The 27,883-nt window shown below is 42.6% G+C and overlaps 2 protein-coding genes across 5 annotated transcripts; one reads left to right on the top strand and one right to left on the bottom strand.

Moving 5' to 3' along the window:
* Positions 1-43: 43 nt before the first annotated feature.
* On the top strand, positions 44-13,966 carry fam114a1 (family with sequence similarity 114 member A1). Of its 3 annotated transcripts, none has more exons than XM_017461174.3 (13): positions 44-126; positions 1,918-2,226; positions 2,333-2,417; positions 3,709-3,893; positions 5,367-5,501; positions 5,592-5,744; positions 6,505-6,652; positions 7,658-7,737; positions 7,863-8,051; positions 9,560-9,699; positions 9,960-10,032; positions 10,185-10,238; positions 12,442-13,966. In XM_017461174.3, exons 2-13 carry the CDS (start codon positions 1,924-1,926, stop codon positions 12,583-12,585), a joined length of 1,689 nt encoding a protein of 562 aa, XP_017316663.1. In that variant the 5' UTR covers positions 44-126; positions 1,918-1,923; the 3' UTR covers positions 12,586-13,966. The 3 variants fall into 3 exon arrangements, with proteins under 3 accessions (XP_017316663.1, XP_017316662.1, XP_017316661.1); XM_017461173.3 differs by having other exon boundaries at positions 7,652-7,737; XM_017461172.3 differs by having other exon boundaries at positions 6,505-6,691; positions 7,652-7,737.
* Positions 13,962-27,192, bottom strand: si:dkey-192k22.2 (uncharacterized). Of its 2 annotated transcripts, XM_017461176.3 has the most exons (12): positions 26,889-27,192; positions 23,944-24,168; positions 23,433-23,804; positions 20,803-20,916; positions 20,619-20,684; positions 20,230-20,274; positions 19,278-19,322; positions 17,493-17,576; positions 17,353-17,385; positions 17,135-17,206; positions 15,644-15,703; positions 13,962-15,536 (listed from the first exon to the last, which is right to left on the bottom strand). In XM_017461176.3, exons 1-12 carry the CDS (start codon positions 26,971-26,973, stop codon positions 15,490-15,492), a joined length of 1,248 nt encoding a protein of 415 aa, XP_017316665.1. In that variant the 5' UTR covers positions 26,974-27,192; the 3' UTR covers positions 13,962-15,489. The 2 variants fall into 2 exon arrangements, with proteins under 2 accessions (XP_017316665.1, XP_017316667.1); XM_017461178.3 differs by lacking the exon at positions 19,278-19,322.
* Positions 27,193-27,883: the final 691 nt, after the last annotated feature.

Here is a 27,883-nt window from a genome sequence, read left to right as displayed (position 1 = left end):
TGGTGAAGTTCCGAGGGTTGACATGACGTCACGGTCCACATTGCGCGTGGTCCGGGCTGCCGACGTGGCGCGCGAGCTTCTTGGCTGGGCGGAAACGGGCTGCGCGCGCTGTCAGAGAGACACCGGGTAAGCTGCACACAACAGTGTGTGTGTTTGTGTTTGTGTGTGTGTTTGGGTTTCTTTTACTTTATTGCAATTCTTTACACTTGTATCGAAGTGTGAAGTGTGTATGTATCTGTGTGTGTTTGTATGTGTATGTGTTTGTGTATGTGTTTGTGTGTGTGTGTTTGTGTGTGTGTGTGTGTGTGTGTGTGTATATGAAGCGCAGTGTGACAGATGTGTAACAGCTCGCGCTGTTTTTTCTGTTTATGAAGTTTAAAAATGATACACATGTCTAGAATAATCTGCATTTAAAAATGTCAGTTATTATTCTACTAGTCTCTCTCTCTCTCTCTCTCACACACACACACACACACACACACACACACAGCGCTTGTGTTAACGATGTTTTGCGAATCTCTCTTAGATTTTTTTTCGCTACAACCTGGATAAGTTTTATAATAAGTTTGTGAAGATGTCATTGGTGTTTACACACACAAACAGACACACACACACACACGAGCCGCAAGATGGCGCTGTAATGCAACGTCAAAATGATGCTGGAGCGTTCAAGAACAAAGCAGTGTCATCTCTCTCTCTCTCTCTCTCTCTCTCTCTCTCTCTCTCTCACAGACACACACACACACACACACACACACTGACTGTCTCTCATTCATTCAGTCAGCATAAGGCTCTGCTTGTGTTCATGCAGTCGGTCACGCTGATCTCGGAGGAGAGTGAACGTGAGGGTGAAATCAGGTGTTTGTGGAGAAAGCTGGTTTTTGATTGTCGACTCTGCAGCTGGGGGAGTGTGTGAAGTTCGAGACTCCAGTCCTGATAACACACACACACACACACACACACACACACACACACATACACACAGTAAAGTCATCTCAGCCCTGGAGCTGTTTGTGGTGTGTTACTGTAGTGCCGAGTCTACAGAAGAGTCTTCTTTCTTTCTCTCTCTCTCTCTCTCTCTCTCTCTCTCTCTCTCTCTCTCTCTCTCCCCCCCTCTCTCTGCTGTCTCTGTCTGAAAATGGTATAGGATTTCTTTCTTTCTACATGAATACATTTAAATTATACATCCATATACATTTCTACATCTGTCTGACTTTTTGTCTGTCTGTCTGCCATCTGTCTGTCTTTTGTTCTGTCTGTCTGTCTGTCTGTCTAGCTCTGGTGGATGTTTCTCCATCTATCTATCTGTCTGTCTGTTGTCTCTCTCTCTTGTGTTTTTCTCTCTCTCTCTTTCTGTTGTCTGTCTGCCGTACGTCTCTCTTTCTGTTGTCTGTTTGCTTTATGTCTGTCTGTTGTCTGTCTCTCTCTCTATTGTATGTTTGTCTATCTGCCACCTGTCTACTAATTCTTTCTTTCTTTCTATTTCTCTCTTTCATTTCTAACTCTCTCTTCCTAATCAGACTTAATTCAGCAGTAAATGCGTTGATGTTTGTTTAGTTTCTGCCATGCAGCTCCTTGCTGTAGTGATTTATAAACGTGTTTCCATTAAAATAACTGGCCAGAAGAGAAGAACCGAGACGACCGACAGATCCAGGCAGTGCGTTAGACATTTCAGCATATTACGCACCCAACAGTGACGGAGCATCGGGAATATAAAAAGCTCGTCTGCATATAAACGTGTTTAAAGATATTGCTATTGCGGTAAAACTTTAGAAAACAATACACTGTGTGGGGAACTTGAACGCATCATCGACTTGTCCTTTGCGGCTTTGTCACTGGAATGTACTAGCGTGCTAGCTATTAACCGTTGTGACCGTGCGCCGTCTGAAAGTCAGAAACGTGTTTGCGTGTTCACAGGGCATCATGTCACAAGAAGATGCAGTGGGCGACACAGGCGTACCCCCTGACCCCCCTGTTTTTAAAACACCTTCAGACGAAAACGCTCCTGCAGTTGCAGACAAAACAGACGAGCCATTTTCCAGTCCTTCGCTCTCATTGGACGCACAGGAGCATGAGCCGACCAAAGAGGGTGCAGAAAAATGTGCTCCAGTCAGCCAGGTCACAGAGCCACCGCAGGACCGGTCAGAGGAACGCGGCTGCGATCAGGTGACCGAGTGCAGCGAAACAGTGAGCTTGGAGCCGGAGGCTGCGGAAGGGGAGCTGGAGGTAGGAGTGCCTACAAATTGGTGCGTGATCATGATGTTTTTAAAGGGATGTCATTTCTGAGTGTGTGTGTGTGTGTGTGTGTGTGTGTGTGTGTGATGTTTCCCAGCCCTCAGAGCAGCCCACATCTAAAAGTTGGGGTGGTTGGGGATCCTGGGGAAAGTCTTTGTTGACGACTGCCACCTCCACAGTAGGTATGTGTCACCATGGTAACCATTTTGCTATAATTCTGTTACTATAGTAACCCAAACAATGAATCAATACAATCTAAACCTCCACAGTGGGTCAGTACCATCTAATCCCCCACAGTGGGTCAGTAACCTCTCAAACCCCCACAGTGGGTCAGTACCATCTAACCCCCCACAGTGGGTCAATACCATCTAAACCCCCACAGTGGGTCAGTACCATCTAACCCCCCACAGTGGGTCAATACCATCTAAACCCCCACAGTGGGTCAATACCATCTAAACCCCCACAGTGGGTCAGTACCATCTAAACCCCCACAGTGGGTCAGTACCATCTAATCCCCCACAGTGGGTCAGTAACCTCTCAAACCCCCACAGTGGGTCAGTACCATCTAACCCCCCACAGTGGGTCAATACCATCTAAACCCCCACAGTGGGTCAATACCATCTAAACCCCCACAGTGGGTCAGTACCATCTAACCCCCCACAGTGGGTCAATACCATCTAAACCCCCACAGTGGGTCAATACCATCTAAACCCCCACAGTGGGTCAGTACCATCTAATCCCCCACAGTGGGTCAGTAACCTCTCAAACCCCCACAGTGGGTCAGTACCATCTAACCCCCCACAGTGGGTCAAACCATCTAAACCCCCACAGTGGGTCAGTACCATCTAACCCCCCACAGTGGGTCAGTACCATCTAACCCCCCACAGTGGGTCAGTACCATCTAAACCCCCACAGTGGGTCAGTACCATCTAACCCCCCACAGTGGGTCAAACCATCTAAACCCCCACAGTGGGTCAATACCATCTAACCCCCCACAGTGGGTCAGTACCATCTAAACCCCCACAGTGGGTCAAACCATCTAACCCCCCACAGTGGGTCAAACCATCTAACCCCCCACAGTGGGTCAGTACCATCTAACCCCCCACAGTGGGTCAGTACCATCTAACCCCCCACAGTGGGTCAAACCATCTAAACCCCCACAGTGGGTCAGTACCATCTAACCCCCCACAGTGGGTCAGTACCATCTAACCCCCCACAGTGGGTCAGTACCATCTCAAACCCCGACAGTTGGTCAGTACCATCTAAATCCATACGGTGTGTTAGTACCATATAAAATCCACCACTGTGTGTCAGTACCTTCTTATTGACTCACAGGAAGTCAGCACGATCTAAATCTCCAGTGTTTGTCAGTACCATCACACTCACCCTCACTCTTTCCTTCACCGTCTTCATCTTTTTAAGCTCAATCTTTAAGCTCTACGAACTTTGTTGTTTCTGTTACCTAATATCCAGGTCAGGGGTTAAGCTCAGTTCGGGAGAAAGCAGGCGTGGCCTTGCTGATCCGCAGCACGTCATCATGCGAGGAAGCTCTGGAGGTTGAAGAACATCATGAGGAAGAGGATGACTCCGTGGCTCAGCCCATCAGCCCAACCAACAGAGGAGTGTTCTCCTCCATCACCAGCGCTGTACAAAACACTGTTAGTGCTCATCTCCATCTCTCCATCCATCTCGCTGTCAATCCGTACCTTGATTATCTTGTCCTTTACTCTGTTAGTCCTTCTTGTCTCTCTGTTGTCTCCCAGGTTATATAAATACGTACTGTCCGTTTCCTGTCTGGAAAATTTGAAGTGTCTGCAAGCTTCTCGGTTATATTAACGAAAACGTTGTTCATCCGCAAAGGTATAATAATGAGCAAAAATATCAGTTTTTGCTTAGATGCTGATCGTGTGTGCTCGAAAAACCCGAGCACATATCATTGTGATGAATCGTTTCTGGCCTCGGAGTAGTTGCTGAGCAACAACACGGTGAACCTGCCCCTGTGCAGCAATTGTTCCAGTTGTGGTCAATGTCGAACTGAACCTGATGAGCCAGCACACAGTGATACAATATAAGCCTTGCAGAAAACTCGCATAAAAACATTTTATTTGAACTGCATGCCCTTTCCGTTTTGCTTGCACAATCAAAACACATATTACCGGATCCTTCCTGGCTCTGCGTAGCTGCTGAGCATGGGATAAATTGTCAAATATTTTCACAATGTGATTAATGCTATTTATCTATCATTAGCTGAGCTGGAGATTGAGGCCAGGTGGGCGTGGCCTAATATTCTAAAGAGTATTGAATATTTAAATCTAGTGTAATGTCATCCTAGTTAGAGGCCAGGTGGGTGTGGCCTAATATTCTAAAGATATTGAATATTTAAATCTAGTGTAATGTAATCCTAGATAGAGGCCAGGTGGGCGTGGCTTAATAAACTAAAGAGTATCGAATATTTCAATCTAGCGTAATGCCATCCTAGACAGAGGCCAGGTAGGCGTGGCCTAATATTGAGTACAGAATATTTCAATCTAGCGTAATGCCATCCTAGATAGAGGCCAGGTGGGTGTGGCCTAATATTCTAAAGAGTGTCGAATATTTCAATCTAGTGTAATGTCATCCTCCATTCCCTTGGATAGCTTCTACACAACCAAAAGTCCAGGGGGTGGAGCTGGATCTGATCCAAGTCCTCCCTTAAGCCTAACCTTAAACCCAAACCTCAAACTCGCACAATGCTGTACAACACAAAACACATTAAACATACTTATCCAGCCCAGGTAGGAGGGTTAGGGAGAGCTAGATCAGGTCTGACTCCACCCTTTGGACCTTTTCTTCTGCAGCGAGGGGTCCTTGATAGTTTTAGACTTGACTAGTTATGATAAAAGGAATGTCAGAGGGACAACTGATTGGTGAGCGTAAGGCGTATGCAAGCCTTAGCCATGATTCGCCCCGCCTACTTTACATCGAAAAGGAAGCACACGTAGGCATCGCAAAGTCATGAATTATTCATACATTCTGTTGCATATTCATTTTTTTCGTGGCCATTCCCACAGGTTAAATGTTAAGCTCGTGCATGATCCGTGAGTCTTACCTTCAATTATTTTCAATCAACTGTCACTCTTTCTGTCTCTCAGGGGAAGTCTGTGCTGACCGGAGGACTCGATGCGCTGGAGTTCATCGGCAGGAAGACGATGACCGTGCTGGCGGAGAGCGACCCGGGATTTAAGAAGACCAAAATCCTCATGCAGAGGACCGTCTCGCTCTCGCAGGTACTCGAGATGTGTCTGTTGGGGGGGGGGGGGGGGGGACATTTCTAATGAACGTGCTCGTCAATACCTTCACCTCAATGTATTATGTAGATGCTGAAGGAAGCCAAAGAGAAGGCGCGCGAGGGGCTGAGCAGCCAGACGGTGTGTGAACCCACGGCTCATTACGGCATCCTGTTTGATGATTATCAAGGTCTGTCTCACCTGGAAGCTCTGGAGATCCTGAGCAACGAGAGCGAGGGGAGGGTGAGCGTTTCATGCACACACACACACACACACAGGATTTTAAAGAACAAACACAAATGTGACCCACATGCTTATCTACTGCTTACACAGAGGTCACATTTTCACAAATCGATTTGAAATGAATTTAAAATAAAAAAAAAAATTATTAACTGTTCACTTCTAAAAGCTAGCCAGCATTAGCTTGTTCTTACACAAACTAGCTTAGCCATGAGAGCTTGTCATTAAAATACTTGTGCTTAATATATCGCTAAGTTATCGTTTAAACTAGCATAAAACTACTAGGTACAACGAAAATCTGTCACTGATTTAGCTACAAAACTTGCTAGATAATAGCTTAAAATAGCATAAATGAAGAATACCTAGCGCTACGTTAAAGAGTAACTAGCTATCGAAGACCTACGTGAAGTAAGAGAATTAAAATCTTGCTAGTCAGATTTACGCTAAAGGATGAAATTTAAATATGACTCGCTAGCTCGTATTATATTTTATCTTCACCGAGTAGTCAGCTAGCTAATTCACTCTAGCTGAACATTATCTACTAGCTATGATTTGGCTAGCTAGCACAGCGCTGAAACCTAGAAGGGGTCCTCAAGAATGGTTTTACGGTTAGCATACCGTGACTTTAAGCACAGAATAGAAAAAGCAAAAAAATGTCTGAAAGCTTTGAAAACTAGCATTTTCCCGCTAGTTCCTTTTTCTTTCCCCTTTGAGCCTTTTAGCCGTTAAGCTTTAGCATCGCTCCCTTTACCTTTCCCCTCAGGTTCAGGATGTTCTGTCCTCCCTCGACGGCGAGCAGTTGGAGCTTCTGAAGAAGGAGCTGATGGAGATTAAGGAGATCTTCGAGGCGAGGGAGGAAGAAGAAGAAGAAGCAGGGGAGGGGACGGAGGAGACGGGTTCAGGGGGAAACGGTGAACTTTATTCCCAAATTCGCTCTTTCAGCCCGCTCTGTGAGTCCTGAGCGCCGATCCAGATTCACACCCGAGACGTAATCGACTCACGAATCAAGACCGATGAGAAGATTACGATTCCTGCGTCCTGCCGTTAGAAAAGAACAATGCGCCCTCGTCGATATTAGCTCAGTTGAAGTTAGCGCCCCTCGCAACACGTTCAAAACAGGAATTTTAACGGTGGATAAAGCTTTTCAAAATAAAAAAGTAATCAGTGCGACCTTTTACATTCACTTTTATTGTGCTAGCTAGTTTTGCTAGCATGTTCGCACGTTAAGATTAGTATGCTAGTTAGTTAGGGAGCCATCTTCTTGTTATACGTTTAGTTTTTTTCTAAAAATTTCACGTAAAAAAACATCCGTCGGAAAGGAAACAAAAAGAAGCGCGAGTTTAACTGGATTTATATCGCGCTCTCACCGGTTCATAGCGGATTCAGACTGCTCCAGGGTAGTTAGCACATCAGCTAGTTAGCATGCTGGAAAGTTAGCTTGTTGAGTTAGCGTTTTTTGATGTAGTTTGAAGGAAATCTTAACGTGTAAATGTTACAATGATGGGAATCAGTCACTTTGTTCTGATAGCTAGTCAGAACGCTTGCGGTTAGCTAGCTACCTTGCGTTGACGGGATTTAGCCAAGATCTGAAGAAATTTGCATACAAATGGTTGTTAAAAAAAAAAAAGCGTTAAAAATGGCTTCAAAACTATATCGAGGCGCAGGGCAGGGTCAAATCAGAGCGCGTGTAATTTGGATGAATTAATTGTATGAATTAATTGATCAGATTATTTGATAATATTTTTCTTATTTTTGCTAATTCTATTCCTGATTCTGATCTTATACAAGTGCTTATCCAGATGATCGTTTCATCACGTCTGTGGTACGTGAGTAATTTAGGTTAGTCGTTTTTCTTACATATTCTTTGGTGTGTGTGTGTGTGTGTGTGTGTGTGTGTGTTTGTGTGTTAGCTGCAGATGGGGAGGAGTTTGTCAGTGTTCTCACGGAGCTGCTCTTTGAACTGCATGTTGCTGCTACACCAGACAAACTGAACAAGGTACACACACTCGTTTTACACACGCCTGTATTTATAGACGCCATGTTAATATTCACACCATAGACTCCTCTCAGACACACACACAACGGATTATGATACATGCACCACGTTGCTTATTCTCGCAGGCCCGAATAAAGGCGTATGATTGGATAAGAGAGATGGAGAACCCCGTTACCAAGGAGGAAACGGAGGAAGTGAAAGAAGAGAACTCCGAGTCGCCCCCTACAGGACAGGAGGATGCAGCCGAAAAACAAGAAGCGGGGACAGAAGAAATCGAGAAAAACGCAGCGCAAAGCAAGACGGACAAGGTTGAGGTGTGTGTGTGTGTGTGTGTGTGTGTGTGTGTGTGTGTGTTTTCAGTCTTAACAGCAATGCAAGTTCATGCAGTTCTATGAACCAATTTGTTTCACAATGTTAAATATAATTATAAACTCTCTCTCTGTCTCCTTCTGTTTGTATCACTCTTTCATGTCTGTCTCTTTCTCTCTGTCTGTTTCTCTGTCTCTCTCTCTCTGTCTTTCTCTCCTCTGTCTCCTTCTGTCTGTCTCTCTCTCCCCTGTCTCCTTCTGTCTGTCTCTCTCTCCCCTGTCTCCTTCTGTCTGTCTCTCTCTCCCCTGTCTCCTTCTGTCTGTCTGTCTCTCTCTCCCCTGTCTCCTTCTGTCTGTCTGTCTGTCTCTCTCTCCCCTGTCTCCTTCTGTCTGTCTCTCTCTCCCCTGTCTCCTTCTGTCTGTCTCTCTCTCCCCTGTCTCCTTCTGTCTGTCTCTCTCTCCTCTGTCTCCTTCTGTCTGTCTCTCTCTCCCCTGTCTCCTTCTGTCTGTCTCTCTCTCCCCTGTCTCCTTCTGTCTGTCTCTCTCTCCCCTGTCTCCTTCTGTCTGTCTGTCTCTCTCTCCTCTGTCTCCTTCTGTCTGTCTCTCTCTCCCCTGTCTCCTTCTGTCTGTCTCTCTCTCCCCTGTCTCCTTCTGTCTGTCTCTCTCTCTCCCCTGTCTCCTTCTGTCTGTCTGTCTCTCTCTCCCCTGTCTCCTTCTGTCTGTCTGTCTGTCTCTCTCTCCCCTGTCTCCTTCTGTCTGTCTGTCTGTCTCTCTCTCCCCTGTCTCCTTCTGTCTGTCTCTCTCTCCCCTGTCTCCTTCTGTCTGTCTCTCTCTCCTCTGTCTCCTTCTGTCTGTCTCTCTCTCCTCTGTCTCCTTCTGTCTGTCTCTCTCTCCCCTGTCTCCTTCTGTCTGTCTCTCTCTCCCCTGTCTCCTTCTGTCTGTCTCTCTCTCCCCTGTCTCCTTCTGTCTGTCTCTCTCTCCCCTGTCTCCTTCTGTCTGTCTCTCTCTCCTCTGTCTCCTTCTGTCTGTCTCTCTCTCCCCTGTCTCCTTCTGTCTGTCTCTCTCTCCCCTGTCTCCTTCTGTCTGTCTGTCTCTCTCTCCTCTGTCTCCTTCTGTCTGTCTCTCTCTCCCCTGTCTCCTTCTGTCTGTCTCTCTCTCCCCTGTCTCCTTCTGTCTGTCTCTCTCTCTCCTCTGTCTCCTTCTGTCTGTCTCTCTCTCTCCTCTGTCTCCTTCTGTCTGTGTCTATATATCTCACTCTCTCTGCTTCTTTCTCTCTCTCTCTCTTTCTCTCTCTCTCTCTTTCTCTCTCTCTCGTCTCATGTCTCTCACTCTCTCTCTTTCTGTCTCTCTCTTTCTTTCCTCTGTCTCCTTCTGTCTGTCTGTCTGTCTCTCATCTCATCTCATGTCTCTCTCTCTCTCCCTCTCTCCCTCTCTCTCTCTCTCTCTCTCTCTCTCTCTCCCTCTCTCCCTCTCTCTCTCCCTCTCTCTCTCCCTCTCTCCCCCTGTGTGTACAGAGTGTGTATCAGTGGTCGATAAGCAGTCTTGCTGAGGTGACCGCTCGGAGTATAGAGCAGCTCCATAAAGTGGCGGAGCTCATCCTGCACGGACAAGACGTGGAGAAACCAGCGAGCCAGCAGGCCAAAATACTTTCCAGGTGTGTGTGTGTGTGTGTGTGTGTGTGTGTGTGTGTGTGTGTGTGTGTGTGTGTGTGTGTACGTGCACACTACAGTTAGCACTACTTGCATATACACTACTATTTCTAGGAGTGTACAAAAGTAAATGAACGGAGCCTGGTTACTGGCGTCACTGACCCAGCCCCCGAGGAGTTTGTGCGTTAGGCTCAACTCAGTAATATTTTGAAAACTTTCTTGACCATCTTGTATGCTTTGTGACCTTTGACCTCTTGCTTTTCAGACTGACTTGCGCTATGTGTAAGGAGGTCGGCTGTCTGACCCGCAGATTCACAGATACACTCGTGGCTGTAGGGGTGAGTGTGGCGCATCCCAAACACGCACACAGACACACACTCAGTAAGTTTGTAGTTTTGTGTCACCGCATTATTTTCATTTTCACTCCCTCCCTCCCTCTCTCTCTCTCCCTCTCCCTCCCTCTCTCTCTCTCTCTCTCTCTCTCTTTCAGAGTCGGAGAAAAGCAGAAGATCTGAATCCTCTGGTGAACAGCGTGACGCTTGAGGTAACGATGATGATTTGCGTTGTATGGAAGCTCTGACATGATCCCGACCCTCTTATTAAATCACGGAGTTACAATTCAGGTTTTATTTTAGAGACATCTTTATAAGACATAATAAAGTGCTATAAAATAAGCGGAGTGTCTTACAGTCTTCAGTGTAATTCCTTATTCCACATCTTACTTCTCCTTTCTAATGAGGGCTCCGTTTATTGAACCTATGAGCTCTCTGTTTCAGAACGCGCTCAGTAGATCTCATCCTGTTTCTACATAGCTGAAGGCTTTCGGGTAATTACGTAATTTCGAGTCGGGTAATTACGTACATTTAGATTTCGACCATTTCCAGGCATCAAAAAGGTTTTTAATACAGTGACCGACCTGGCTGAACTAACGAACAGTGAATCCTAATCTCGTTTTAAAGGTGCCGTCAGTAAATTTCAGACAGGCTTTTAGACCTTTGGTGATTATATAATCTGATGTGCAATACTGCCATACAGTGGATCCGGCTACTTTTTCAACCCTGCCTACTGTTTATTATTTTTTTCCCAGCCCAGTAATTCAGAACAGACGTTTTCCTTAAAATGCGCTTCACGAGGCGGATGTAGTCCTAGCACGAGTTAGGGTCGGCAGGCTAGGGGTGTAATTGGAAGTAGTACACTGCTCCTTCAGAACACACTCGTGTACATTTTCAGAAGCTAAATTTGATTAACAAAAGAAAAAAAAACATACATTTCCCTCACAATCTATAGCATTAATCTAACATGGCATCTTTTGTTTGAACCTACCCAATTGTTTTCTCTCCGAGTGATCAAAAAATATTTGAACATGTGACCGACGGGTGTTTCTTGCTGCCCAGGTGCGCAATGTGAAATTGATTGTTTAAAGAATGAATAGCTCTGAACGTCTACTCTTGGTTTGAGCCCTGGGTTTCACCTGTGAAGACTGCGTTTGTTGTTAAAAAGGATAAACTAACATGAAGACCAGAGAGCTGTCTATGGGAGAAAAGCCAGCCATTTTGAAACTGAGATAAGAGGGAAAAGTTGTCAGAAACGTTGCGCGAACATTGGGCGTAACCAATTCAACAATTTGGAATGTTCTGAAAAAGATAGAACCCGACTGGCGTACTAACAACCGGACATGGAAAACGGGTCGGCCAAGGAAAACAACAACAGCTGATGACAGAAACATTGTGAGAGCTCTGAAACCCAAAAACAACAATCAGTGACATTAGGGGTGAAGGTATGTTTCACGACCCACCATTTGATGAAGACTTCAAGCGCAGAAATATTGAGGCCCTAACACAAGATGCAAACCACTCATCAGCAGTAAGAATCGGAAATCCGGATTAGAATTCGCAAAGAAACGCAGAGATGATCCACAAAAGTTCTGGAACCGAGATGAACCTCTACCAAAGTGATGGAAAGGCCAAGGTGTGGAGAAAGAAAGGATCTGCTCATGATCCGAAACATACGAGCTCATCTGTGAAACGTGGTGGAGGTAGCGTCATGGCTTGGACTTGCATGGCTGCTTCTGGAACGTTCTCACTACTCTTCATTGATGATGGAAGTCATGATGAGATCAGCAGAATGAATTCAGACGTTTCCACGAACGTTTCCAGAGAAACGCATCCAGATTAATCAGGAAGAACTTCACCATGCAGCGAGACAACGATCCAACACACACTCAACGCAGGACTGCATCAGCGGGAAAGTGGAAGGTTTTAGACAGGACGAGTCAATCACCAGATCTTAACCCGACTGAGCAGCATTGAAGAGAGAAACCCCCCCGAAACAAACAACTACTGAAAGAAGCTGCAGTAAAAACCTGGAAAAGCTTCACAGAAGAATGAACCAACAGTCTGGTGATGTCAAGAGTCTCAGGCGTGATGAAGTTATTGCAAGCAAGGGATATACAACCAAATATCAAGTGTCCTTTACTTCAAGACTTATCTGTTCTTATACTTTTGCTCGCCTAAAAATCTCAAACCCAAATGTCCTTGGTGTGAAGCACAAACAAGTGAATTGGCCTTTCCGTTCCAATAGTTTCGGAGGGGACTGTATATGAAGTGCCATGATATAAGCTGCAAGATTTAAATTTTAACGAGACACAGAAAATGTTATTTCTACGTTCGTTTGATGAACTATTCAACTATGCAACGTGTGTGTGCGTGCGTGTGTGTGTGTGTGCACGTGTGTGTTTGTCTTTTTAGGGCTCTAACAGCACGACCTACATCCACAACGCGTTCCATCTTCTGCTGCCGGTTCTGCAGATCTCTCACATCCAGACCAGCAGAACCTTGGCTAGAACCGAACCCGAACCGGAACCGGAACCAGAACCGGCTCCTACAGACTGACCCGCTCGCCCTACGTGTGATCTGGATGTGTGATTGTGTCTACGCAAAGCCATGTGTATGCGTCAGCTTTATATTTTCCGGTGAAATCATCTACACGCAGATGCTTAGGATCAGATAAATCAGAGAGAAAATCATTCTAGAAGAATGAATTAAGTTATTTTTAACACTAGTGCCAGGTGTAATGATCAGATATTGTACTATAAGATAAATTTCTGTACAGACGAATGCGAGCGAAAGTCACTGTTTAACGTGTAACCGATTTGACGTTTCATTTTCCTTTACGTTTCACCATGTTTTTAATATAACCAGTAGGTCACACGTCATTTCATCAACGCTGTGTGCATTACCTCGTATACCACGCCGCTCGTTCTATCCGCGCGCTCGTTCTAATACGGTATTGTTTCTATAGTGACGGCTTGTACGGGCGGACACGCCCCTCATAACCTATGACTGATAATAGATTAAACAATTTAAAAATGTGCTATTTGTTTTGTAAGGTTTAACATTTACGGAAGGAGTCTCCAGCGTCGGCGCTTCGCGACGACGTAGCTTTCCGCTTTCCGCCGTTTGAGAGTCCTCACGACGGAGGAGTTTTACGCCTTGCGGTTTCTTTGTAACACGACGAGCTGCGCGTTTCGTCTGTTTTGTTTGAAAATAATCAACTTCGGTGCGGTAACAGTAACTCCGCTAAATCACACCACCATTAAACGGTTTACATTTACATACACCCGGACGTGGTATTTAATTCAAAACCGCTCATAAGCATGGTGGGTTCTAAAGATGAACCATGTAGACGTTACGACATGTTAAACATCCTTGGTGAAATCTGTACGCGACGATTACCAAAGATCTGTGATTTACGGTTTTAAGGGTTCGATGATTTGTTTAACCACTGGCGTTTCCCATTTTCAAACCGAAGGCTTCGGCGAGCCCACTTTTACTTTGTAATCATAAAGAACGTGTTTACGTTGTAAAGCTAACCAGCTAACTAAAGAACGGTGTAGATATTGTTAATTCGTACCGACTTTTCAATCCATGACGGGATGTTTCATTCCGATCCGCGGCATGCGTTTATCTGTGACCGAATCGATTACTGGTTTATTTTCGAGAACAAAGAAGTATGTTTCCTAGCATCTTATTCGCTAAAAATTGACTTATTTTTGAATAATTCACTGAAAGTCGAGTTCATGTTTAAGTGTTGTTTTGTTAAATGTAATTTTGTAACATTGGAAAAAGAAAAAAAATCCTATTTAGACACTGTGCACTACTGTATAAGAAACTCCAAGAAAATTCTATATTAAATTCTATAAACTTTGCCGTTGCCTTACAGAGAATGATTCACACAGTCGATATTAATAAAATAAAACGACCAGATATTCAACACGATTCCTCTTTTTATTTTTATTTATATATCACAAAATCTCTAAAACTGCAGCATTGTATAAAATTCTATAGCGTGGACCATGGTATGATAAACACGTGTTGAGATCGTCTGGGTGAGAGTTGAAACACATCTTTAAGTTCCTTTTGTAACACAAAAAATGGCAGATGAAATTGTTTAGAAATATAAACAACCATGTACTGAACTTTAAAAAAAAAATTTTTTTTATCCAAAATAATAAGGAATCATTTTTAACAGTTTGACAAACATGAAGTCAATTTTTGTCACTTTCTACCCAACTTTTAAAACAATTTCTTCATCCTTACGTTTCATACGTACATTATTTACATTAATTACAAATTTAAGGGGGAAAAACATTAAGATGCGACTTAAATTTTTACTAATAATGAATGTAATGTGACTGATTCTAAGATTTATCATTCCAGCATGTGAGAGTCAATCGCTTATTGTACTTCGATAAATTCAACATATGGTAAATACAATTTTTTTAATTCTACACACAAGCTAATATATTACAAATCTTACTGGACTTGATATTAGTAGCTTTACAAAAAATGTTGGGATCTGTACAAACTTCATTGCTTAATCTGCTTGCTAGTTAAAAAGCCAGCTAATGAATGCTAGCTACTAAGCACACTAAATTAGCAAACGGACTAGCTAACATTCTTGCTAGTTAGCCAGACTTACTTCACAGTTCTCATAAAGTGTTACTGAGGCCATGGGAGATATTAACCCCACTTTTCAAATGTGAAGCCCTGACAAGACGTGTGTTTTCATTTGAGAGACTTTATAGGTAGCTGATGAGGTGAGCATGTTTATTACTGTTTAGCTTCTCCCTGACTGAACCTCAGTTCTTATGCTAATGTTCAATTCGTGGCTTTGCGACTGAGTATCTCCGGCTAAATTTGTTTGGTGTGTAGTACAGCCTAGTTGTATAAGATTAGTTTAGCTTTAACTAGCATCGTGTTACTTGATCAGTGCTGAATCTGTTCTTTTAGTTCATTCGTCAGGGACAAAATTTTAACTAGTAGCTAATTTCCACCTGTAGTCCCTGGCCAGGTAAACAAAGACAAACTAGAATAATTGTAACAGAATCTGTATGTTAAACTTTAATTCCTTTCATGTCATTCTGATTTGCAGGCTTGTTATTTACTTACTTAATGTGTTACTCAAAGAATTCTGGTTATTTTTCTTGTCTCGCTGATTAGCTGGAATTAGCTGTGCATGTGTGCTTATAATGACGTGTGAATACGTTAAACATATAGCAAGTTACAGCTCATCTTATCGTCTCTCTATAGACTTGCATTGACCTTCCAGCAAATACGAAGACCGTGATACTGTACATCTTCATAACGAACATCATCACCTAATGAGCCCTCTAATGTTCTCGTATGTCTGAGGATAAGCCGTGAGGGGAAGTTAATGTGATGTGTGTTAAAAAATAGCACTGGAATTAAAGTGTTGGACATCTTTTTATAATCCCTTCCTCTTGGACGTTTTGACTAATGGGAGTTTTCCACAGATGGGTGGCTACGATGATGCAGGAAAGCTACAGTACAAAGAAAGAAAGAAGGAAAAAAAAAGGGGTCAGTAAAATTATGCCCGATAAACTAAATTACAGTAATTCTATGGAAGTAACTTGCTGAAGTGACTCACTGAAGTTCTCGGAGTGTGTGCTTGCTGGTGTTAGGGGGATGTCCAGACACACCTCGCACTCTGCAAGACAAAACACATTCGCGTCTCTATCCTTAAAACCGAAATATCTTTCATATCTTTTTGTAAACCTTCATTTTTTTAAATGTACTTTTAAGTATACACTACATAAAGCGTTGATGGGTTTAGAGTTCTCCATGTTCTCGGGATATTTTTTATATTTGTATTATTATTATTATTATTATTATTATTATTATTACATAAACAAGTCTATTTTATGAGCAACTGGCAAAAGGAATTAAATTATGCAGTACATAAATATATACGATAAAAATATGACTATCTACTTATACTGTATGTGTGTACATATAAGTTTACACTCATCAATCCAAAAATTTTGGACGTGCTATTTGTTCCACAGACCAAGACTCTGACTTAACCAGACCACGAGTTATGAGACTTAGACCAAGACTCTGACTAATTAGACTTAGACTAAGATAAAGAGTAATGAGACTTAGACCAAGACTCTGACTAATTAGACTTAGACTAAGATAAAGAGTAATGAGACTTAGACCAAGACTCTGACTAATTAGACTTAGACTAAGATAAAGAGTAATGAGACTTAGACCAAGACTCTAACTAATTAGACTCCGACCAACAATCTGACTAATTAGACTTAGACCAAGACTCTGACTAATTAGACTTAGACCAAGATAAAGAGTAATGAGACTTAGACCAAGACTCTGACTAATTAGACTTAGACTAAGATAGAGTAATGAGACTTAGACCAAGACTCTAACTAATTAGACTCCGACCAACAATCTGACTAATTAGACTCCGACCAAGACTCTGACTAATTAGACTTAGACCAAGATAAAGAGTAATGAGACTTAGACCAAGACTCTGACTAATTAGACTTAGACTAAGATAAAGAGTAATGAGACTTAGACCAAGACTCTAACTAATTAGACTCCGACCAACAATCTGACTAATTAGTCTCCGACCAAGACTCTGACTAAACCAGACCAAGAGTAATTAGACTCCGACTAAGACTCTGACTAATTAGACTCTGACCAAGACTCGGACTAATTAGACTTGGACCAAGACTGTGGTGACGGCAGTTGACAAATGAAATTAAAATGAACCTACACGAGGGGCACTGAAGCCCAACACCTCACTAACACATTTTATATTGTTTTTTTCTTTAATCTGTCACCGGTCTGTATAATATTATTATAAGGGGCTTCTTTATTTTTGAGGTATTTTCCTAATAAGACTTTTTTATTTCTGTCTACCGCATATCCCAGTAATTGTCGTCTATTCACATCTAAGAGTCTACGTTCTAAATACTTTTCCACATTTCATGTGCTCATGTAAATTGTCTTAATTAAACATAATGGAAAGTTTGGGATTTAAAATCGTCCTACACCTAAAGACGAGAGTCATTTACAAGATCTTATTTATCTGTATGTTCTTTGTAAGAGGATTACCAACCTTCTTCTGTTATTCCACCATCAGACCTCGCTTCTTCATCATATTCCTCTTCATTTTCTCCCAGTGAAACATCTGAGATATGACGCATGCACACGTAACACCAAATGTATGATCATTCGAAAAGCAATGTAGTGATGCGAAATTCCGCATTTGTGTTCTAGCTACAATATGGTTTGATGATGAGTGTGATGTGTAAAGGAAGGAATTTCATGCCATACCTGTCAGAGATAGCTCCGGAATTGGAGAGAGGCCTGGTCAAACAGATGAATCAGAAATCAAGAAGAATGCATTCAGGTTTTACTGTCAGTTTTAAAGTGTCACGGGCAAACGCTCACACAACCTTTTATACAACTCTCACCTCTCCTGTATGATTCTTGAAAGACCTGAAGAAACGTTTTGGTGGAAGCCAAAGACACTCTTTTTTGATGAGATGTTACATGACCTGGAAGCAAGAATACTTTAGTATGAATTTAGTACAAAGCTCTAAAACAGAAAGGACCTCACCAAAACTCTGACCAAACCAGACCAAGGGTAATGAGACTCAGACCAAGACTGACTAATTAGACTCAGACCAAGACTAAGAGTAATGAGACTCAGACCAAGACTGACTATTTAGACTAAGAGTAATGAGAGACCAAGACTCTGACTAATTAGACTAAGACTAAGAGTAATGAGATATAGACCAAGAGTAATTAGACTCAGACCAAGACTGACTAATTAGACTCAGACCAAGACTGACTAATTAGACTCAGACCAAGACTGACTAATGAGACTCAGACCAAGACTGACTAATTAAACTCAGACCAAGACTAAGAGTAATGAGACTCAGACCAAGACAGACTAATTAGACTCAGACCAAGACTAAGAGTAATGAGACTCAGACCAAGACTGACTAATTAGACTAAGAGTAATGAGAGACCAAGACTCTGACTAATTAGACTAAGACTAAGAGTAATGAGATATAGACCAAGAGTAATTAGACTCAGACCAAGACTGACTAATTAGACTCAGACCAAGACTGACTAATTAGACTCAGACCAAGACTGACTAATGAGACTCAGACCAAGACTGACTAATTAAACTCAGACCAAGACTAAGAGTAATGAGACTCAGACCAAGACAGACTAATTAGACTAAGAGTAATGAGAGACCAAGACTCTGACTAATTAGACTAAGAGTAATGAGACTCAGACTCTCACTAATTAGGACTAATTAGACTCCGACTAAGAGTAATGAGACTCAGACCAAGACTGACTAATTAGACTAAGAGTAATGAGACTCAGGCCAAGACTAAAAGTAATTAGACTCAAACCAAGACTCTGACTAACCGAGACCAAAACACTGAATAATGAGACTCGCACCAAAACTGTAAGTACCGAGACAGAACAAGACTCAGACGAATGAGACCAGGGGTCGTACATATAAAAGGTCTCAGAAATACTCTTAAGAATGGCCTTAAGCCTTGACTCAAGTGTAAAAAGTAGGACTTGTAAGAGTATATAAAGAAGTCTAAGACTGACTCTTAAGTGCTGACTGAGGTGGCATTTAAGTGTCGTGACCTAAGGACTACAATGATTTCAACCCCAAATGGCTGCCCTCAACCTCAGTCAGCCAATAGTGAGCCTGCAAGGGTAACATCACAGCCGCATGACACCGTTTATTCGTGATTTCATTAAGACATTAATTAAGACTGCCACCTCAGTCGGCACTTTTAGCTTCTTCATAAAAACAAAACAAACTCTTACTTTTACACAAGTCCTCTTTTAATAAGAATGTTTTTACACATAAGTCAAAGGTTAAGACTATTCTTAAAAGCATTTCTGAGAAGTTTTATCCATACAGGCCCAGGTCTGAGAGTATTGAAGCCAGTTCTAGACTCTAAGTACAGGGATTATCAATTGATCTCGGGTCTGATCAGTGCTTTTCTTTTCTTCTTTTTTTATATAGAAACAGAATCCTGGATTGACCCCAGGCATTTATGGCTAAGATCATAGATCCCAAATATCAAAAGAAAGGGCCTAGAACGTATTTTTTTTTTATTTTTATCCAGACTTCAAAGCCAGCATGAATTATTAGGACAAATCCCAGTGTGGGTTTATGAAGGGTAAGCGATTACATCAGAAAACTAGCGCCTTTTTCTTACCTCTTGAGTAATCTGATGGCGTCTTCTCCAAGAACAGTTCTTTATCTGAACACAGACGTGCGACGGAGACATTTTAAAGGCTGTCAGTTTTGATAGAGACACAACGTTCACGCTCAATGTCTTAACAAAACCTTTGTTCTCTAGAACACGTCTTACGGAGAAGACTGAAACTTGTGTGGATTCCTTTCATGTGAACCTCAGAGTTCTGTGTACGCATTTACTTATTTATAGGATTTGTCTTTTAGCGCAGAGGCGCCGTAAATGTCCGGAGGGGATAGAAGAAAGGATTGGCTTTCTTTTTTGTGTCTACAAAAATCTTCCAAAAGTCCAGGAGCAGCTCAGGCCACGGAATGTGCTAGGTCAGGACAAGAAGCTATCACGCTTGATTTATGCTATAAACTACTGTCTAGTGAATTTTGAAAGTAATGCTGTAGTAGGGAATTGAGAGTCAAGAGCATACAGTCTAGCAGCACAGTCTGAGATGTAACTATGTTCAATACAGCAAGTGTGTTTCCCATTTGTAAAGCGCACACACAAGAGAGAATATCAACCAGGGTTGCCAGGTTTCATCCCAACTACATTTAAAATGTACACACCCCTATTTGACATAACAACCCTGTTTTTAATTTTTCCTCCGAGCATGGGGCAGTGTGATTCCCTCCCCAATGGGCCTCTATGGGCAGTTGTTGCAGTTCCCTTTTTTGACCACTATAACATGGAATAATAACATCAAGGAGTTTTAATCAAATCTAGAAAGGCGAGCAAACCAACGGAACATCGGCGTATATCGTTTAAATACCTATGAGAACAAATGAGGCAAATGAGAACGTCAGAATTTGTTAATAAACAGCTGATATAGTATATAGCTTGGCTCTGCACAAACCCACCCCTACAGTATGGATGAGCCACCAAATATATCCCTATACAGGCACAAACACAGATACACACTTACCTTCTATACTCAATGCTGATACATCATCAGGCAAATCACCTAAAGCTGAAAAAAAAACAACAAAATAAGAGAATTATTATAGGAGTTGTTGTTTCATAACTTCCTGTAACGTGTCACTTATCTGCATGGCTGTTGAATGTGGGACATTTTTGGAAATAAAGGTATCAAGGGGACATCGTGTGTACTTTTAGTATGTATTTTTCACCTAGAAATGTGAATTTAATTAAAGGTACATCACATGGACCATCATAGGTAAAAAAAAAAAAAAAACTTACTAAAGGTATAAAAGATAACCCTCGATGGTACCACTCCAGCAACAATTAAGATTACTGATCCCAGATCTGCTCAAATGGTTCACAAATGTGTTTGGAAGTGTTTAAACGACTCACATTTTACTCTGCGTTTGGAAAACGTCTTTGGCTGATCGGCAGGGGGTAGAACCGGTATCACCTTTTCTACACAATTAGAGAGGCGAGGTGGGATTAGTGGGATAATCACAGCTGGTCGAGCCGAGGAACGACACTAGTAGACTCGGTTTTGGCTTCACATTTTGATTAAGGTTAATAGACTTACTTTTGTTGCAGCATCTGTTCTTAAAGACCTGATCCCTGACTCCCAGAAGGACCAATATGACCACCATTAGCACCAGAACCAACCACACAATGGTACAGACACTCCAGCGCCTCGCTGAGAACACAGGGAGATGAGTGGTCAGGAGCATCCTTATGGAACAAATCTCACAGATTTCACGTGTAATCGTCTTGATTACGTAAGTAACACGTGAAGGTGTGCTTTAACTTCGTATGCTCTGAAATTGCGCAGGTGAATTCAAAAAGATAACGTGAAAATTTTAAAGTGAATGTAAACAAATCATGCGCGGGGGCGGGGGGGGGGGGGATGACCTGAAAACAAATGGTGTAAAATTATCATCTGAAAATGAGTGAATGGTTTAAAAATCACGTATAAAATGAACACGTGAAGCATTAACAGGTGAAAATGAATGACTCACGTGGGGAAAGATATCGTGTAAATATGTAAAAACATGCACTGCATGTGAAAATAAACCAAAAAAATAAAAAAAAATCGAATGTGAAAATGAACGAACCTTGTAGAGAAAACGTGACAATACAAAACGTGAACTATATCTGAAAATGAAATGAGAAAATAAGAATCATAAAATCCTATTTTAAATGTTGAAAATTGAAGCACACGTGGAAAAACGAATGCATCGTGAACGAAAACATTACACAAATGAATGCTACGTACAAATCCCACGTGCAAATCAAAATACATGCCCTACTTGTGAAAAACGTGGGAAACATAAACAAACAAAACATAAACACGTCTTTAAAAAAAAGCAAGCGTAAGTTTTCCACGTGAATTATGAACTTTTTTGTAAGAGCAGATGAAGCAGGAGATATTGGAAAATAGTCTCCGACATACATCAGAATAAACCCTCGTTTCTTTCACACTCTTTTCTCTGCACTTCCCGAATCCACGCTAACTTTCTCTCCCTAAATGACTCGGACTGCCTAAAGGGATTTGTGGCTTTGCAGCGGGCCGACTCCCAGCGCATCGAGGCGATAAATTTATCAGCGAGCAGAGGTGAAATATGAAGCGGTGCTGTCGAGGTCCCTGCCAGAATCGATAGACAGGATGAAAAATGGCCTTGGCTAACCTTTAGACTCGATATATAAGGAGCGATGAGGGTAGAGAGGTAGGGAGGGAGTGTCGAGAAGACAGAAAGAGGTAAATTGATATTGAATACGTGGGCCCTTGTCCTGTGGGAGTCTACAGTAGATCCTGAAGTTTCTGAAACCCAGCGTGAAGGCAACGGAGTCACATTTCACTGCTGGAAGAAAAGCCAACCGTGAGGCCGTACACGCCGTCCTCGGTATATGGAGAGAATCGTTCGTTCATCTTGAGGACCGGCTTATCGTGGTCAGGGTTGAGGTGGATCCGGAGTGTATCCCGGGAACACACGGCAAGGTGGGAAAACATCCTGGGTCTGACGTCAGTCCGTTGCAGGGTGATTTAGAATAGCCAATTCACCTACTGGTGTGTGTGTTTTGTTTTTTTTTTGAAAGTTGGAGGAAACCAGAGAAAACCCATATTTGACAAAACTCTACCTAGAGTCATAACCTGAGCAACTGTATTAGCTGTATTCTCCAAGGGAGTCCAATTCACCCATGTGTAGCAGTTCTAAAAGATGAAGCGAGTGGATTCGTTGTCCTAAAATGGTAGCTGTTCTAGGGGGGATCAAGGAATCAACTAGCTGCATCTGTGATCGTAGGCGTTCCTGAAGTCATGCGACTTTGGAATGTGGAGGGAGCGTAGCCATAATGTTAGCTAGCTAGTTGGTGTTGCAACTGAGAGAAACAAGTAGCAAAAACAAACAAACAAACAAACAAAAAAACCCCAGCGATGTATGTAGCAAACTCTGAATTGTCATGCTGCCTCGCTGCCACTGTGAGAATAGGGTAGTTGTGCAATGCCGTTGTGCAATGCCAAACAATAGAGAACAAACAGAACTCAACAAGGATGCCTGCATTTCCAACGACACGGTCTACTCCTTTCAGACATCTCTGTCACCTTGACCCTGTTTGGATCAATTCCAAAATCAAATCAATTTATCTTTTGCTTACGGCGATAATCCCATATCAAACAGTAAACCACTCGTTCTGGAGATATTGCACTAGTGAGAATCTAAACGGACAGGTCTGAGCATACTTCACGTGAAGACGACGCCTACAAAACGTCTTACAAGTTTGCATAATCGTCATGGTTTCGCACTGGTAGTTACGTACGAGTGCTCCAGTACTGCAGGTGGCGCTATTAAAACTTCGTGACAATTTCCATAAGTACAGGATTAATATTACGTACAAAGTGCAGGTACAGTTATATAAAGCGAGGGTTCATCATGCTGATCCTGACCAAGTTATGCAATGCTTGGTATGAATCAGCTTAGCCACGCCTTATTTGTAACAACCAATCACAGGCATAGCATGTTCGCCTACAGAGTTCACCCAGCCGACCTGCGCACAACACTGAACGATGTTTGTTAGCTCAGTATTTACATCATATCCTTTGTGGAAGCCAGCTGAACGTCATCTCTGCATGTCAAGTTCCTCATGCTGAGGCCTTTAAAGATCTAGAGCACGAGAAAACATGACTTGAGTTGACCAAATCATCAGGAATTTCACCTGTTTTCGAAGACATCCTTTCAATGTCCTTGAAGTGAAAAAGGCAGCGGCTTCTGTTCGAGTGTTGCGTGGGATTAGGACTGGAGTTTTTTCCTCCAGAAGATGTTAGGTCAGGTGATCCCGCTGAGAAGATGCCTGGTTCTGAGGCGTTTGCTTTGTGAGGCACTGAGTTTTGTTTTGAGCTGCTGGATCGTGGCGTCTTGTCTTTTTTTCGATGTGCGCCGTCGTTCTGGAAGCAGCAGCCCAACAGCGTGATGTTGCGTTGGGTTTCAATGTGAAGTCCACTGTGGTTACAATGTCCATTTACAGTCACATTCTGCAGGAGATGAGGAGCTGTGATCTGTAGTGTAACGATCACCTCCATGTCTGTTCCTGGGGGAAAATAAATCCAAACGCACCATCTTAAACTGAATTCAAAACCACATTATTTTATTTTCCAGACTACAGAATGCATCTTTACACTCTAGCAGGTGCTGCCCCAGCATATACCTTATTTATCACTTTAGCTCACCTGAGATCGAGGCGTAGTCACCGAGACTCCACAGGTCAGCAGGAGTCTCGCACACAAACCACTCCTTTACTGCTTCGTCCTGATTGGTTGTGTTTTTTGCCTCACACTGGGGCCGAGTGATAGCTGCGTTGTCATATATCTCATAGACCTGTCCGTCATAATGGCCAGGCCCTCGGTTAGGGTCACAAGGGTCAAAAGGTGCACAAAGAAACTGGACCTGTAACACTTTAGTGAGAGAGAGAGAGAGAGAGAGAGAGAGAGAGAGAGAGAGAGAGTTACTTGCTTACTTACTTAGTTAATAGTAGTTTAATAATACTAGTTTCTGTGTTAGCCTGTTTACAGTAATGCTAGTTTGAGGGTTAGCCTGTTTACTGTAATGCTAGTTTGAGGGTTAGCCTGTTGACAGTAACGCTAGTTTGAGGGTTAGCCTGTTTACTGTAATGCTAGTTTGAGGGTTAGCCTGTTTACAGTAACGCTAGTTTGAGGGTTAGCCTGTTTACAGTAACGCTAGTTGAGGGTTAGCCTGTTTACTGTTATGCTAGTTTGAGGGTTAGCCTGTTTACTGTTACGCTAGTTTGAGGGTTAGCCTGTTTACTGTTACGCTAGTTTTAGGGTTAGCCTGTTTACTGTTACGCTAGTTTGAGGGTTAGCCTGTTTACAGTAATGCTAGTTTGAGGGTTAGCCTGTTTACATTAATGCTAGTTTGAGGGTTAGCCTGTTTACAGTAATGCTAGTTTGAGGGTTAGCCTGTTTACTGTTACGCTAGTTTGAGGGTTAGCCTGTTTACAGTAATGCTAGTTTGAGGGTTAGCCTGTTTACTTGGGTTAATAACACATCAAAATAAAACAGTCTACATTGTCTGATGTGGGAAATTTCTACATTTGCTTTTTAACTATTTATTTAAAAAAAAAAATAGAACATAAATATTTGGGTTCTGAAAAACTGACAAACTGATGGAACATAAATTCTAATTATGCAAAAGCTAAAGTAATAATAAAATATATATATAAACTCAGTTGTGCCATTAAGATGACAAGCCGGTGTTGTTTTTGTCACAGGTGTCTCCGTGTCTCTGGCCTACAGTTTATCTGTCATGGAAGCGGTAGCAGTTCAGCTATTGAGATCCTGTCCTTGTCTCAGGAAGGCTGTGAATTTAAATCCCACGTCTGCCAGAGGGCCACTTTTGGGCTTGGATTGGATTCTGGCTCACTTGTAAAAGTCACCTTGGATAAAAGCCTCTGCCAAATGAATTAATGTAACTTTGCTGTTGCCTTCCTTTTAAAGCCCCGACGGGCCATTTATACTGATCAGTATCAGGCCAGATATCTAATGCCCTTTCTTCTATGCACAAATGTACATACGCTCGTCACATTAAAAACTCCGTACGTATTACGTACACCTCATTTTAATTCTTCCTTAATACTAGCCGCTTGTTGTCACTTGATCGTTAATAGGTCACATGTACATCGGCTAAACCTGTGCTAGGAACTCAATAACTTACTTAAAACCCCCTGAGAGCTTTTTATTTATTTATTTATTTATTTATTTATTTATTTATTTATTTACAGTTCTGATGCTGCTCTGCTCATTGCAGGTGGTGGACAGGGGTCAGCATGGGCGCGGTTCACTGCTTGTCCTTCCTCGGATCACTTCCTTGGACCACTGCATATCGGGAACGCCGCGCGAGACCTGCCTTTTTGGTCGTGCTCTGACCCAGTCGTCTAACCATCACAACCTTTCCCCTTGCGAAAGTCGCTCAGATCCTTACGCTTGCCCATTTTTCCTTCTTCCAACACATCAACTTCCTACCCCTTTACAGGTCCCATTGTAACAAGACAATCAATGTTACTCACTTCACCTGTCAGTGGGTTTAATGTTATGGCTGATCGGTGTATATTACCTAGGTGTTCTACTGCTCATTTTATTATATAATCGGACTTTAATATAAAACCCCGGTGTGGGTGACGTCTGCTTTGAAACTGGCTTGCTGGTTAAACTTTTTTGAGCATGTGAATAAAATGATGCGCGTGATGAAACCATATGTTTGTACATTATCGATTTGGACGGCACAAATGCACAGCGATTGACTGATAAGCGGTTGAAAAACACTGATTCCGAGACAGGACGTGGGTACGTCGCACTCACACACGAATGGCAACTCAGATTAGAACGGATGAAGCGTTTCACAACACCGTTCACGTCAGACGTGTTTTGCCATAATCCTGGGCAGGACCCGTGTGAGATGGGATTTGATCCACTTTATCCGACAAAATGTTGTCCTCAGTTCGAATTCTCGATTCTGATTGGTCAGAAGGTGTGGAGTAATATCAGGGATCCTCTTAATTGACAAACACAATATGTGTTCATACATGACGAACGTCCATCTTCTTATTTCCATTGTTGCAAGTGCAGGGAGGTCAGGCTGATCAGATATTGTGAAATGTCTAATGTGAAATGTCTGATTATTACTTTACTTTAAGTAACCGTTATATACCGTAATTGTTGTTATGGCTACAACTCGGAGAGCGTTATACCACGTGGATCTTGTTGCTCTTGACTAAAACATTTCTATGTATTGTAGCCTATAAACATTTACTTCCTGTGTAAGTAAATAGATTCGTTGAACTATATTACTAGGTGTGATAAAGGTTACAGCGAGGCATGATCATAGGCCTAGCCTACGAACGTTGTCACAATGACATCCTAATATCAACAGCATTGATATCAAAGTCAATTCTGCCAATCAGAAAGGAGTACTTTCCACGGCCATGGTGGAATAACTAACAATAAAATGACATCATGTCACTTTATATATATATACATACATATCAGAGAATTTCACACTCACACATGTCCATACAAACAATTCTTCATCAAGTGAACCCTACACACACACACACACACACACACACACACACACACACACACACACACACATATCTCACCTTCTGAGGGGAAGAACTCTGGTAGGCTCACAATGAAAGCTAGAAAGATGAGTACGGAAAGTTTGGCGACGGTCGCTTTCGTCATGGACACAACGTGATGACGGACTGCTCACACACACACACACACACACTCTACCCTGAACATGAGAAGATGGTCAGGTCAGCAGCTAGCATGATATCTTAAAGTAGTAGTAATAACCGCCGACTTCACGTGTTCTTCGTGTTGTGCTCGTGAACACGTGTCAGAGTTAAGCAAACAGTACAACCGTCTTGCCACACTGCTTCCTGTCTTTCTTCCTGTTGCAGCAGTGAAGTGAGTGCGAAAGAGCGAAAGATGCAGAGAGAATCAGAAAGTACAGCACCGGTCTTGTGAATTGACTCAGTAAAGTGTAGGTTATCTGTGACAGGATGCTGGTGTCGCTGTGTTATAATGTTAAACTTTTAAACAGGTCAGTGTGATGTCGCTGGAGTTTCTAGCACTGTATTTATGTAACATGAGCTAGTAAAGGAAACTTAGGGCAAACACGTGGTGTGTGTGGTCTGGTGGTAGCACCACACACACACACACACACACACACACACACACACACACAGACTACCAGAGAGAAATTTAAATCATTACTGCTTAGTCTCAATCTGCTAATAAACATGCCACCTATAGCACTCCGCTGTGCTGTCAGCATTCTTACTTACAGAACTTCCTTTTTCTATCTTCATCTATTTCCTCTTTCTTTCCACTTTATCGACCAATCCTACCTTATGTACTTACACATCCCACCTTACCCTACCTACCAACTCATCCAACCCTAACCTACCCATCCCAGCTACCTACCTATCCCACCATACCCATCCTATCTACCCATTCCACATACCAACTCATCCAACCCTAACCTACCCATCCCACCTACCTACATATCCCACCCTAACTACCCATCCCAGCTACCTACTCATCCAACCCTATCCTACCCATCCCACCTACCTACATATCCCACCCT

Source organism: Ictalurus punctatus, chromosome 29 (assembly GCF_001660625.3).
Source record: "Ictalurus punctatus breed USDA103 chromosome 29, Coco_2.0, whole genome shotgun sequence".
Lineage (NCBI taxonomy): Eukaryota > Metazoa > Chordata > Actinopteri > Siluriformes > Ictaluridae > Ictalurus > Ictalurus punctatus.
Note: the sequence above shows the minus strand (reverse complement) of the source record. Positions and strands in the feature narration are given on the sequence as shown.

Bases quoted from the DNA above. Each gene is read 5' to 3' on its own strand.
- fam114a1 (XM_017461172.3), top strand. From the start codon at position 1,924: ATGTCACAAGAAGATGCAGTGGGCGACACAGGCGTACCCCCTGACCCC. The intron at 5,745-6,504 runs GTGAGCGTTTCA...CTTTCCCCTCAG, and splicing joins GCAACGAGAGCGAGGGGAGG to GTTCAGGATGTTCTGTCCTC. The intron at 7,738-7,862 runs GTACACACACTC...TTATTCTCGCAG, and splicing joins CACCAGACAAACTGAACAAG to GCCCGAATAAAGGCGTATGA.
- si:dkey-192k22.2 (XM_017461176.3), bottom strand. From the start codon at position 26,973: ATGACGAAAGCGACCGTCGCCAAACTTTCCGTACTCATCTTTCTAGCT. The intron at 24,169-26,888 runs GTGAGATATGTG...CTCTCACTAAAG, and splicing joins AGAGTTCTTCCCCTCAGAAG to TGTTACAGGTCCAGTTTCTT. The intron at 23,805-23,943 runs GTGAGCTAAAGT...ATTTTCCCCCAG, and splicing joins TGACTACGCCTCGATCTCAG to GAACAGACATGGAGGTGATC.